This window comes from Taudactylus pleione, unplaced genomic scaffold, assembly GCF_031769625.1.
Source record: "Taudactylus pleione unplaced genomic scaffold, aTauple2 ptg000074l, whole genome shotgun sequence".
NCBI classification, from domain to species: domain Eukaryota; kingdom Metazoa; phylum Chordata; class Amphibia; order Anura; family Myobatrachidae; genus Taudactylus; species Taudactylus pleione.
This window is the reverse complement of record NW_028284476.1, coordinates 2356343-2371062: the sequence shown is the minus strand read 5'-3', so window position 1 is coordinate 2371062 and position 14720 is coordinate 2356343. Positions and strand designations below refer to the sequence as shown.

At 46.5% G+C, this 14720-nt stretch overlaps 1 protein-coding gene across 1 annotated transcript in view; it reads right to left on the bottom strand.

Annotated features, from left to right (window-relative positions):
* TRPM8 (transient receptor potential cation channel subfamily M member 8) overlaps positions 1-14720 on the bottom strand; it is a 96422-nt gene that overhangs the window by 57312 nt on the left and 24390 nt on the right. The window contains exons 9-11 of the mRNA XM_088467771.1: positions 12605-12707; positions 7987-8105; positions 5380-5661 (exon numbers count right to left, since the gene is read on the bottom strand). Coding sequence (XP_088323897.1) covers positions 5380-5661; positions 7987-8105; positions 12605-12707 — 504 coding nt within the window. The remainder of the gene's footprint in view (positions 1-5379; positions 5662-7986; positions 8106-12604; positions 12708-14720) is intronic.

The following is a 14720-nucleotide window of genomic DNA, read 5'->3' as shown; positions in this document are numbered from 1 at the left end:
GTGTTTCAATATGAAGGCTCGTCCTGGTAATGTCCTGCAATTTAGTTAGACACTTATTGTGTTCTTCTTTCTTAGCCCCAACTACTGCCATCATCTGTACTTTGGGCCTGACTCAGAGATGGAGGTATTTGCGGTGTTTTCGCAGTTCAGCGATGATCAGTAATCTGCACAATTGCACATGCATTATGTTTCATTTTTGTTGTCACTTGCTGTTAGGATTTATTCGCAAAGTGATTGATAGGCAGGTGCTGCTTGTGAGGGCAATGGTTGGTGGTGACTCAAATGCAGGAGATTGCAACCGTTTCCAGAGCGTCTCACAGCCTGTGACTGCGATTCTGTACGCAGTAAAAATGGCTCCGGCGCGACCATAGGGGTTACTCAGAAGTCCGATAATTAACTGAAATACTTCTGTATCACCCCCTTTATCTCTCTCCAAGTAACTGTGCGCCTGTACATACCATGTTGTAATGCAAAGGGTGCAAATAAATTCATTTTTTTGCATGCATGGTAAATACTAAATACTGCCTGCTGTTGCATGTAGCCCACAATTGCTGGACAGCTTTTATTTTGCATTGCAATTTAGATTTGAGCTAGGACACGCATCTCTCTGAAATCGAAATATCTCTGCAAATTTTAAATCTGCCCCACCTGCAGTGCAACATGGTTTTACCAAGGTGCATAGGTACTTGCTCTTGTTTGCTTTACTCTCACCACAGAATGAGGCCCCAAAGTTTGATACATCTCCCCTACAATCTGTAGATTCCATTCCTTGTTTTAAAACTCACCATATTGAGACTGCTGTGCTGACACACACAGGATTCTGAGTTTTCATGAATTCCAATATTGGAATATGGACAAAACGCAGTAAACACAGAAAATCATTGTTACTGTAATACCTCTTTTACGCTATATTCCTAGGTCTGACACGGTATTTGGAACAAGGTTCCAACCGGGTCAGACCTGGTACATACCCTCTTCAGTCCGTGGCGCCGACCCGGAAATCCAACCCTGGCCCCTTTTACACCTAGCAGCAACCTGGGTTAACCCGGCATAAACCTGTGTTTTAAACAAACTTGGTAACGGTGTTAATGTTTATTACTGTCCCAAATAAAATATATCACTCTTTCAAAATTCATTAAATGGCTGATAAGTGCAACTTTTTAAGTTTTTGTTTAAATACAAAAGGATTAAACAAAAAATACCAAAAAAAGTAGAAAAAAAGAAGGGAATTTGGAGGAATTTTAGGCCAATTTAAAAAAATAAATAAAAAGCATTTATTTTTCATTTAACTAAATCGTTTAATTAAATTTAGGGTATAAAAATTAAAAATTATTTTAATAATGAAATTAATAATTATTGTGGTAATTTGAGGCCATTATTAGTTTTAACAAACAATAATGACATGTAATTAATTATTGGACTAATTAAGCTAATTGGGAACTTCCAATTGCCTAATTAGTCATTAGGGGGGGGATGTCCAAGGGGATCTGAAGCAAGTTTTGACAAGTTTTCCTTAAAATACAGATTTTAGGAAAAATTGGACTTGCTCAGAATCAGGCCCCAAGGCTTGATACATCTCCCCTACAATATGTAGATTCCATTCCTTGTTTTGAAACCGACTCTACTGAGACTGTGCAAAAATAAATCTTGCACCGTGGGAGAAAATAATCCTTGCGCCCAATTAAATACTGAATACGAATACTAATCATGCCTGCGGGAAAAACCCAAGGTTTTTGAAAATCTCACTGGTTATTGAATATGCTCCATGGTAGGATTTACAAATTAGTTTTAATAGTAAGCAGTAGTAAAGCAAGATAAAATTAGCATATAGAAAACAACATATTTAAGGATAGCTACCTCATTATTAACCTTTTTCTAATTATACCCCTTTTACACCAGAGCAAAAACCTGGGTTTTTGCTGGGTCTACCCAGGTCGCAGCTCAGTGTAAAAGGGTCCCTGAAAAATAACCTGGGTCAAGTGACCCTGCAATCCAACCCAGGTAGCTACCAGGGTTGGACCCAGGATGGACCTGGGTAATGGTGCAGTGTAAACGGTGCAACCCAGGTTATCTGACCTGGATCATGCCTAAAATGAGCTGATTGGTAGCTGTGGAGCAGTCACCTCCCACTTTTAATGACCTCACAGGTTTAGCAGGGCAGACCTGAGTTTAGTGTGAACAGGGCTGACCTGGGAATAACCCAGATGAAAGGTGCAGTGTAAATGGGTCTGACCTGGGTTTTTGGTGGAAAAGAGGTATAAGTGGGCAGCTAGGACACTTTGGGGCTTTTTTATCATTAAACTTTGTGAGATATTCGACAAAAACTGACATTTTCCGGGGATTACCCGTAAATATTAAGGATCCCCCAAAAGTGTACAGATCCCTCTCTGCTGAGGACCTGAACTCCTGGCAAGAGCTGAATAGTAAATTTGCATGCAATATTAATTTATGCTGAAAATATAAAAAAAATGCAGATTGTGATAAATATGCCCCTTTGCGCTCTCTCTGCACTGTCATGGCGCAAAGATAGACAGGCCTTGCAGTGCTGCAATACACCCCTCAGCCAGTTACTGTATACACTTGGTGCAATTCTAACTATTCCAAAACAGGTCTCCAACTCACCAGTGGTGCAGTTTCCAATCTCTCCATAGAACCGGGCTCTCCTGGACTTCTTGTAGCAAAGAATGTAGGTTCAGCAGCGCTACAATCCACATTCAATTCCTTTGAATTAATCTCGTTTCACTAAAAGACAATTAATTGTTCAAACAAAGTACTCCAAAATGAGTTAATCGTCATGTCATGAAACCCTATTGTTCTCAAAAGTCTCCAGACAAATATAAATTCCAAACAGACACCAGTCTCTTATATAGGCAGTAATAACCGGTATCAAGCCAAAAAGCAATAATATAAAAAGCAGTATTCTCTTTATTAAAAATCAAAGTCCATTAAAATATCTGAATCTTCAGAGCATCCCTTTTATAACTTACACAACCGCAGCAGTAGCAAGCCAAAAAGAAAACCTGCAGGAACCAGATGTAATACAGACTTATTATTGGTAATGTCCCGGGACTGAACTGTACCCCTGTCTGCTAGGTTTCCCCTGCTCGTGTCCGCTCTCCTGGCACATACACTGCGCTGGCTTCATCCACCGCTCCTTGGTAGGAAAAAGGTATTTTCTCCACTACTGATTGAATTCACCTGTTGCCGCCGACGCGTCTCAACCCAGGGCAGGTCTTTGTCAAGGCACAGGTGGGTGAGGTCAGACTCCTAATTTATACTAGTTTCCCAAAGATCCGGTATGCTCGTTACAGGTATATTATTCATAATACTTGTTCCAGGATAAAATAAGAAACTACAAAGTAACATCATTTAATAAAACAGAAATGAAAGCAGTGATGGAAAATAATGTTTAAAATATCAATGCACACAAACAAAATGGGAATCCCTAGGCAATATGTTGGAAGAACGAGACTATGGCCCCTGACTGTGTGGAGTTTGTATGTTCTCCCCGTGCTTGTGCGGGTTTCCTCCGGGTACTCTGGTTTCCTCCCACACTCCAAAAATATACTGGTATGTTAATTGGCTCCCAACAAAATAAATTAACCCTAGCATTCAAACGGACAGGCGCGCCTGTGTTTCTCCAACCTCTCCCACGTCACCACCCCCAAACGCTCACAGCCTGTCGCTCACTCTACGATGGCTTTCATTCCGCTTGAGTGATCGATTGATCTGCGTATGCTGTTGCAATAGCGATCCATGCTGAATCAGGCCCTCTGCTTGGATTTTACATTTGTCTGGAGACTTTTCTTTGAACAATGAATAGTTTTTTTAGTGAAACGAGATTAATACAAAGTAACTGACTGTGGATTGTAGCGCTGCTGAACCTACTGTACATACTTTACTACGAGATTTTTGGTGCGACAGATAGTTGGACTGTTGTATGTGGAAGCAGATGTTACAATTAAGAAGCGCTCTGTGGGAGTTTATTCTCCTGTACCTCTGCCTGCTTTAAGTCTGCTCTTATGCCCCTTTTACACCACAACTAAAACCCGGGTTATTGCTGGATTAACCCGGGTTGCTGCTAGGTGTAAAAGGTAAGGGTTGGATTCCGAGGTCGAGTGTCTGACAATCCAACCTAGGTAACTTGCAGGGTTTAACATGGGAACGACTTGTGAAACCCTCAAGTGTAAACGTGTAACTCTGGTCGTCCGACTCAAGTCCCGTTTACAGCATGGGGACTTCCGAGATAATTTCATCTCCAAGCGCCGGGAGAAGTGTTTCACTGCACCCGTGTGGCGTGTGTACGGCGTAGATCCGGAAATAACCCGGATCAGCGCTACAGTGGAAAAGAAGTCTGTCACGGGTCTGACCCGTTTTGAAACTGTATTCCAAATCTGGGGTCAGATCCGGGACTTGGGGGCCCATTTATTAAGGATCGCATTTTGCAATGCGATCAGGGCATCCAGTACCGCCCATGATCGCATTGCAAAATGCGATCATACCGGCTGAATGTACTATACGGCACATGCAGGGAGATGGGCTCCGAAAGGAGCAGCGCCCATTGCCGGCGGAGGGATCTGGGAGATCCCTCCGCCGGCTGATATGCGGTAAGTTCCCATAGACTACAGCGGCTAATGCTATCTTCAGATAGCGTTAGCTGCTGGGGCCAATATCGGGAACGCTTCGCATTCCCGATATTGATACATTTGGCAGCATCGCATCCCCCATAGAAACCTATGGGGGAGGTGGCTGCCGGCGGCAATGGAGGGATCGCAGCATGTATGCTGCGGTCCCTCTTTCATACATCCGGGGGATACTTAGTATTTGAGGTAAACCCCCGAAAACAGGTGTTTTCGGGGAATTTACCTCAAATTAACTTTGATAAATGGGCCACTTAGGTGGAAAAACAGTATTAGGGACAGACTGTATCAGGTCAAGGCCTCAGCTGCAAAATCTTTCTCCTGCCTTTTGCAAGACTGAGCTCCGCTTCACACCAAGAACTCTACTGAACAGCACAACTTTTAGAAGCGATTGGTGAGGATCCCAAATAACGGGGCACAGAGAGATTGCAAATGGACGCCAACTAGATGCTATGAATGTAGTAGCTACAAGCAGTCCCACTTTTACTTCAAACAGAATTTACATTGACCTGTACAAAGCGTTGGGTTGTAAATATCGGGCATAAGCACGATCAGAAGTGCCGGGTTTTACAACCTGACTCTTCGTAAATAAACCCCTAAGAGCTCAAGTCGCTCTACCCAGTTGAAAGTGAAAGAGGAATGCCAACAATTTCAAGAAAAGAGGCACGGTGGCTCTGAAATTTGCCCAGACAGTAAAATCTAGACTAAAACAGAACCCATGCGTCAGCCGTCCCCTCACCTGTATCTCCGAGTCATCACAGCTGTTCCTATCATCTTTGCGGTTACGCTGGTAACTCAGGACCATCTTCCAGACAAAGGTGAGCAAAGAGTCGTTGTAGGAGTTTTTGGCAATCTGCAGATTACGAAACACTAAGGTACTAAAGTGCTGGGAGAAGAGCTCGCTGAGGATTTCACTGGTCAGAAATTTGCGTAGATTCAGGCCGTTCTCCAGGAGAAGACGCACAAACTTCGGCCTGTCCTTCACCAGTGCTGCAAACATGGCGTCCTCCAGGTCAGCTGACTGATGAAGGAAGGGAGTAGCGCACAAGAATGATGGTCATAGATTAACAGAGAGGTATGACAGCAATGAATCACTATGGAAGAAAGGGGGTGGACAAGGGAAATAGGGAAAAGACAGGGCAGAAGGTGGTACTGAGAAAGAAAACATTGCAGAATTGTTTTTATTAAAATGTAATACACTAATGTGACATAGGGGTCTATGTACTAAGCCTTGGAAAGAGATACAGCGGAAAGAGATAAAGGCCCTGATTCAGACCCGCTCGCTGCCGCAGGCAGCTCGCAGGGTCTGTGGGCGTGTTTTTTTTTTCTCTGGCCGCTTGCAAAACTGTGGGAGACCTCCCACAGCTTGTGCGATCGGCCAGGAGGCCGTTGCGATAATCGCGACCATCGGCCTTGCGATGAGACCCTGTTCTAATAGAGTAGAAAGTCCGCTACTGACATCAGTAGTGATGTCAGTAGGGCCTCCCACAAACGCCAGGCGTTCCTAAGGGAACGCCTGTGTTTGTGCAGCCACCCCCCCTACCCGCCTACAAAAAGGGGCGAGCTGTCACTCACCATCGACAGCCGTCCCGTCTTGTAGCGAGCCCCATAGCGACTGAGTTGCAGTCGCCGGACTAGGCTCACGCATGCGCACGCCGGACACGGCGCATGCGCAGTGGGGAAACATCGAGCCACTTGCGAGCGGAACTGAATCAGGCCCAAAGTACCAACCAATCAGCTCCTAACTGCCATGTTACAGGCTATGGGGTCTATTACTAAGATGTGTTAGGAGATAAAGTGAACGGTGATAAGGTACCAGCCAGCTCCTAACTGCCATTTTTCGAACACAGCCTGTGACATGGCAGTTAGTTGCTTATCACCGTTCACTGTATCTCCTAACACAGCTTAGTAAATAGACCCCTAAATTTGAAAAAATTACAGTTAGGAGCTGATTGGCTGGTACCTTATCACCGTTCACTTTATCTCCTAACACAGCTTAGTAAATAGACCCCTAAATTTTAAAAATGACAGTGAGGAGCTGATTGGCTGGCACCTTATCACCATTCACTTTATCTCCTAACACTGCTTAGAAAACAGATCCCTGAATTTGAAAAATGACAGTGAGGAGCTGATTGCTTGGTACTTTATCTCTCTCCACTTTATCTCTATCCAATTGGCTTGTGTAATAGGGTGCAACTTGCAGCTGCTGCAGGAACTCCTGCAAGTCTTCCCATATTTTTAAAGCAGCAATAATTTTAAAGGCAAAACCAAGCTGGGGGTCAGCGTTTAGGGGTGGTGATGGGGGAGTGGTAAGAGAAACGCCAGCGTGCCTGTCCGTTTGAACTAGGGATGTGCAGGCTCGGATAGGTTCGAGTTTGCACGTGGAGTTCGGATTTTTCCCTCCAAAAAAACGGAACTCAGAACGAGGCAAAACGTCATCTTACATGGACGAACATCATCATTCCTGGTCTTTTGTCCAGGAATGATGATGTTCGTCCATGTAAGATGACGTTTTGCCTCGTTCTGAGTTCCGTTTTTTTGGAGGGAAAAATCCGAACTCCACGTGCAAACTCGAACCTATCCGAGCCTGCACATCCCTAGTTTGAACGCCGTTACTTGGGCGAGCATAAATTAGCCACTGCGACGGCATACTCAGCTTGTGTACTCACTGCCTGCGACGAGGTTAGCAATTTCTGAGTAAGGTCAAACCTGTTGTACTTGTGCGTGAGGGGTCGATATTACGCGATGTTCCCGATGCATACGCAGGACTGTAAAGGTGTGAGATAGCGGTAGTGGGCGTCTCTATGCTGGCTGTGTGACGGCTTTGTGATTGCATTTATTAGCATATTTTCACAGCAGTACTGCATGCGTAATCGCAGCTACGATCACAATAGCAGTCCGTAGTGAATTAGGCCCTAAAACCATATTCAGCTATAGGCAGTATTGTAGCATTAGGCCTCTCCCATCATCCTCTGTCATTCTCAGGGTTACGACTCGAGCCTTCTGCTAGAGTCCTCCGACTGCCAGTCCCGGTCTGTTTACCCTGTGCACTAATATCCAATGTCTCACAGCTGCACCACTGACGACCAATTTTGCATGTTGCAGGACTGACAAGTTGATGGTGTAATGCAGGTTCTCAAACTTGGTCCTCAGGACCCCAAACAGTGCATGTTTTGCAGGTCTCCTCACATAATTACTAGTAAATAGTTAGCTGCAGCTGTAGATCTTTTAAAATGTGTCAGTGAGTAATGAATACACCTGTGCACCTGCTGGGTGACCTGCAAAAAGTGAAGTGTGTGGGGTCCTGAGGACCGAGTTTGAGAACCACTGGTGTAATGTAACCTACCTCCCATCGCCGGTCATTGGTGAAGATCTCCTCACTGGCCAGCTCCAACTGGTTCCACTCCAGCAGCAGTTTCAGCTGAGCATTCCAGTTGTCCTTATCCTGCTCATTAGTGCTGAAGGCTACGGAGACAGGACAGGAAGAGGTGGGAACTTTCTCAGGAAGTGCAAAGAAAATAACTTTATCATTCTATGTTGTTGACTGATTTTTGCTACTTTAGTTATACACAAATATACACAAATTTAGAAACCCAATTATCTTCCAATGATGTGTCACTGTGCATCACCTGATAGAAAAATATTCACTAGCAGGAAGCTAACCAAAAATGCCATGCGGTTCTCAGTAGACTTTGTGTCACGGTATGGAGATGTTTATCTTCACAATTTTAATACCGAATGTTCCCAAAGAATATTCAGTCAACCTTTACAATAGCTACACTTTGGCTTTACAATATTTGTCTTCACCTTTACAGGTACTATAAGTGTTGTATGCACATGTGAGAGGGCAAATGCAATTGCACAAGGCTTCTGTGGAAGAAAAACCAAAAGAAATAGGACCTGATTCAGACCCGCTCGCTAAGATGCATGCTCTCGCTGCTGCCGATTGTATGCAGTGTGTGTGCATTATATGTATGCATTGTGCCCATGTGCATACCTTAGCGAAAGTTCACAATGCGTTCGCTCACAGCGCATAGACAGCCCAGCAGAGTGAGTGACAGGGGAAGCCGATTGTAGGTGGTAACAGGGGCTGGCCATTAAAAACAGGGGAGTGGAGGTGCAAACGCAGGCGTGCCTGAGCATCTCAACGGCGTTTTAGAGGTGTGTATAATAATAAGACAGCATCATAGTACACATCACCTGGCTTGTTTTTACACTGAAGTGCTCACAGTGCTTGCGGCAGGGTATGGTCAACCTCAAGCGCTGCGATAGCATCCGATGTACCGATGGTTGCATACATTTCCTGGCAGTGGCGTAACTAGGGTATTTGGAGCCCAGGGCAAATTTGAAAAGGGAGCACCCCCCCACCCCGATATGTGCGCAGAAAAAAAATGGGCATGGTCACTTAAAAATGGGGCGTGTCAACATGACACACCCCTTTATTTTCACGCTGAACATTCCTATCCATATGCACCTTAACCCCAGTAGTACCCCTTATACAGTACCCCCAGTATGCAGTTGTGGTCCCTCTTATGCAGGCCCATAGTAGTGCCCCTTATACAGTATCCCCAGTAGTGGTCCCCCTTATACAGCCCCCAATTAGTTCCCCTTACTCAGTGCCCCCAGTAGTGGTCCCCCCAAATGCAGTGCCCTTTGTAGTGTTCCCCCTTATGCAGTGCCCCAGTAGCAGTCCCCACAATGCAGTGCACCCAGTAGTGGTATCCCCTTATGCAGTGCCCTTTATATAGTGCCCCCAGTAGTAGTCTCCCCCCATGCAGTGCCATTTATATAGTGCCCCCAGCAGTAGTCCCCCCCATGCAGGTTTCCCAGTAGTTGTCCACCTTATGCAGGCACCCAGTAGTGATCCCCCCTATCTAGTGCCCCCTGTAGTGGTCCCCGCAGTGCCCCTAGCAGTAAGCCCCTTATATAGTGCCCCCAGCAGTAGTCCCCCCCCTCCCATGCAGTGCCCCCAGTAGTGGTCCCCCTGATGCAGGCTCCCAGTAGTGACCCCCCCTATCCAGTGGTCCCTGTAGTGGTCCTTCCTGTTATTGCCCCCAGTTGTGGTCCCCCCAGTGCAGTGCCCCTAGTAGTAGGCCCCTTTTATAATGCCCCCAGTAGTAGTTCCCCCCCCCAAGTAGTGGTCCCCAGTTGAGGTTCCCCCTCGCGATTAAGTGCCCCCCCCACCCCTGTAGAGGTCCTCCCAATAATGGTGCCCCCAGTAATAGCCGCCCCCCCAGGGGAGGTCCTCCTAATAATGGTGCCCCCAGTAATAGCCCCCCCCAGTAGAGGTCCTCCCGCTAATGGTGCCCCCAGTAATGCCCCCCCCAGTAGAGGTCCTCCTAATAATGGTGCCCCCAGTACTAGCCACCCCCCCCGTTGTGCCCCCACCCCAGTAGAGGTCCCCCCAGTGGTAGCCACCCCCGTTGTGCCCCCAGTAGTGCTGACAGGTTTTTAACAATATATATATAAAAACATACTTACCTGAATCCACGCTACTACTGCTACTGCTGCTCCTCCAGTCCGCGCCGCCGCCCGCCAGTCCTCCAGGGCTGGCGCGCTCAGCATAATGGGACAGACGTCATGACGTCTGTCCCATTACCCACTGCAGGAGCCGGACGGAAGTCTGGATCTTGCAGTGGGTGCTGCAGCAGTCAATGTTTAACACACGCATCGCCGCCAGCGCTGGCGGCGATGCGTGTGTTATGCACAGCCTGAGCCCGCTTCCTATCGCTATTGGGCAAGCGCTCAGGGGGAGGGAACGGGCTCAGGTGTGCAGCACAGGACCGGCGCTGGAAGCCTAGCGCCGGTCCTGTGTAAATGTGTAGCGCTGACCGCACTCATTGCGGTCGGCGCTACACTGGTGGCTAACGAGGGCAGGTCGGACCGTGGCCGGCGGCACCCCCCCCGCGCCGCCGGTCCCACGGCGCCCAGGGCACGCACCCTGCCCGACCCCCCTTAGTTATGCCACTGCTTCCTGGACATGATGTGCACAAGTGGGCATCTTAAAACAGGATGGTGGGTGTCTGAATACACTATGTGATCGTTCTCTAAGAAATAGTGGGCGTGCTAATGCATTGCTGTGCCTGTGTGCGACTGCACTGCCTACACAATTTGCATACACATCGTGCGAGCGAGCGATCGCATCTAGCGAGCGGCTCTGAATCAGGCCCAGAGTCCTGATTTCATGTCTTATAAGCATAATGGTCATCGATTATTTAATTTCTTCCGTTAGCAGTCTAGGGGCCAAATGTAATAGGGTGAGAGTTTAGAAAATGTGAGAGTTTAGCAGTAAACTCTCACATTGGTTGAGTTTTATCTTCAAAATGGGAAAACATCTGAATGAGATTTTAAATTGTGAGAGTTTTTTAAGTCTAAAAAAACATGCAAGTTCGCTCTGTTACTTTGTTTTTGGACTCTATTACATTGGTGAAGTTTAAAAAGTGTCAGAAACTCTACTTTTCTAAGCTCTCACCCTATTACATTTGGCCCTAGATATTAGAAGTGTAATCAGCTATCCACATCTGCTTTAAGGAATGATCCCATAGGGGCATATTCAATTGGACACCTCGTGCTCTATGGCGAACATTCTCTGGCGCTTTACCGCAAACTGATTCACCTAGCGCTAAAATGTTTATTAGACCTGTTCTAATTCCCAAACTTTGATGAAAGTTGTATCTACATGAGGTATAACATTAGGCAGGGCCTGCCATCTCTGATTACACTCAGTACAGGTGTGGAATGATACCCTGGTTTATCATACTATAGCAAGGTATAATCATTTATAATGCTGATAAATGCCTCATAAGTACTCACAATATAAAAAGCTCTAAAAGTATTACAAGCGCAGAATGATCCCGTCATTATAAAGTAGTCATATTCCTAGTAGCAGCACAACTGCAGCTGGGGCCCTTCAGGGAGAGGAGCCCGACTAGTCCATCCACACTATAGGACCCTGCTCTGGTCTTCTGATCCCAACAGAAGATCAAGGTGAGGGTCTCCAGAGCAGATCACTGGATTGACCCGCCCCCGTAAATTTGAGCCTATTGCCATTATTAATTCTGCATCAAACATATGTCCATACATATCGGAGTCTCTTGCCATTGTGGACACAATAATTCTCTCTTACCCAGTACCTTATTCATTCTATAGGTTCACTAAACTATAACAGCCTATCAGACACTTGTTTTCATTCTCTAACTTGCAGTATATATATCAAAGCTGATATCTCACCATCGCAAATGCACAGACCACACAGCCTGAAAGTGGACGATTGTACACGCCATCGCGCCGTCCCGCACAAAGGGAAGGCTGAGACAGGGCCGTAATTAGGAGTGTGCGAGCAGTGCGGCTGCACAGAGCACAGGGCCCTATGGGCGGCCAACGCCGCTCACCCAGTGCTCCTGCATCTGGATAGCCGGGTGCCTGGAACAACACCCTGCAGCGAGAACCTCTGCAGCAGTGTAGTCTGGAGCATCCTTAGGACGCTTGAGACGTGCACACCGCTGCCCTTACAGCCCCTCAGGATGATCCGGGCATTGCTGTAATTCTCGACATTTGTGGCACCGCCCCCTCCACGTGACATCATACGGAGGGGGCATGGCCTACTCCGGGCACCGCAAACAATAGTTAAGGCTCTGGGCTGAGATTTGCATATTCTGGAAACCGCTATTGTTAGAGAGGCTGCGAGCGCGGCAGCATTACCTACCATCGCTGAGTATGTTAATTCACTACAGACCTCAGGGAGCTGTATCAAACCATCAAGAGAGATAAAGTTGAGATGTTGACCATAGCAACCATTCAAAATCTAGCTATCATTTGACAGTTATAAGCTGATTGGTTGCTATGGACAACTTCCCCACTTTATCTCGGTCTAAGGCTTGATACATCTCCTCCTGTAGGTCATATGCCCCTAATTCAGTGTAATGTATTAATGATACTGTAATTTACAGTATTTGTCCACTTACCTTTATACAGAGCGAAAGAGATAGCATTGCTGACGATCTCATCCCCAGCCTGCTCCATCTTTATCACAGTCAGGAGATGCAAGTTCTCCATAATTTCTTTAATCTGCAAAACACCCATCATCTCTCACCAGACCATCTGATCATTTACAGGTGCATTGCCAGCCACGCCAAATAATATTAGCGTAATGCAGGGATGGGGAACCTCAGGCCCGGGAGGCCGTATAAGGCCCCCGGAATCATTTGGTCTGGCCCTCTGAGCTTTTTTCTGCTAGTCCCATCCGGCTAGCAGGGTGTTTAGAATGGCACCCTGCAGCCAGAATCTATGCAGCAGTGCCGCCTGGAGCATCCCTAGGATGCTTCAGACGGTCACACCGCTGCCCTTACAGCTCCCTGGAGCATCCTCAGGATGCTCCGGGCATTGCAGTAATCACCGGCAATTGTTGCCCCGCCCCTATGTGACATCACACTGAGGGGGAATGGCCTGCACCGGGCCCGCGAATAGTGTTATATATATATCAAAATGGCCCCCGGCAGAAGAAAGGTTCCCCACCCCTGGCGTAATGGAAACACCTCCCAGTAGATGACATCAAAATAAATGTAACGTACGGACCTGAAGAGACACCCTGGGGAAATTCCGGAGTAGAAACCACTTGGACTGCCAAGCAGGAATGCAAAGGAGCAAAATAATGACATTGAGTGGTAAGAGGCTAGATTTTTTGCAGATGTGACAGAGGTGTAGCCAAATATTATATATAGTGAGGGGATATGTACTTTCCCAAAGTATGTATATATCGAAGTGTAGACAAGGCGAAAGCTGGCATCATATTGGGTGAGCGGCACTGTTGGTGTAGTGGTTAGTACGATTACTGTCTCACATCACTGAGGGTACGAGTTCTAATTCTGACTATGGCATCATATGTGTGGAGTTTGTATGTTATCCAAGTGCGTACGTGGATGTGTGTAAGGATGTAGTAGGGAATATAGGCAGGGACTGATGTGAATGGGCAAATATTCTCTGTAAAGCGCTGCAGAACATGGGCGCTATATAAATAACTGGTAATAAACAATAAACTGTAGCACTGAGTTGTATGTAGATATTGAAAAACAAATTACTTATTTTCTAAATATTATAGGTTATAAAGAGCCAGCAAATGATGATAAATATTAGCAAATAAAGAGGCTTAAACTGTATCTACTGTACCTCCATATGACAGGTAAGTGACATCACTGTATCTACTGTACCTCCATATGACAGGTAAGTGACATCACTGTATCTACTGTACCTCCATATGACAGGTAAGTGACATCACTGTATCTACTGTACCTCCATATGACAGGTAAGTGACATCACTGTATTTTCAGCATTGGTGTTAGTAGCATTTTAATAGGTGAATGGGACATTAGTTCTTGAGAAAGGGAACAAGTGATTGGATGGGACATATGTCTATTACACTTCTCTTTTATGATAAGGTTTCTTCTAAATTATTCCTGCGTTGCCAGTCCTCTATTGCAGTACCGTAATTTGGGAGGTGGGACGTGTGTCGTCGCACAGGGCAGAAGGCTCTGTGCGGCACTGTCACCTCCCTACAACCCTTGCTACTGGCTAGCAAGTGACTGGAATAGCACCCTGCAGCCAGTATCACTGCTGCAGTGCCGCCTGGAGCTTACTTTGAACACTCCAGATAAGCATCCTGCAGTCTGTGCAGACACTCTTGAGTGTCCTCAGTACAATCCGGGCAGTGTTACACTTCCCAGTGCTAGCGGCCCCACCCCTTTCTGCGCAATGTTATGATGTCATGCCCTCAGGGGTCTGGGGCAGCATAGGGCGTCCGGCCAGTTTGTTACAGCGCTGCTCTTTTGGACCATTGACACTGCTCAGATTCCAATATGTTGTATAGGAATTGGAAGTTGAAATAAAAGAGTCTTAATTGCTGACAGTGGTTATGGGAATACTTGTTGGGTGCAGAGGCGAAACTCCAAGAGGCAGTGGAGCAACTGGCCTTTGGACGGCTGCTGTCAGGGAGGCACCAGGGTCACACAGATAAATCCATCTATAACCGCTGCCAGTGGCCATGCAGCGGCAGGAGCTGGAAGACACTGCAAGGCTGGCAGGAGC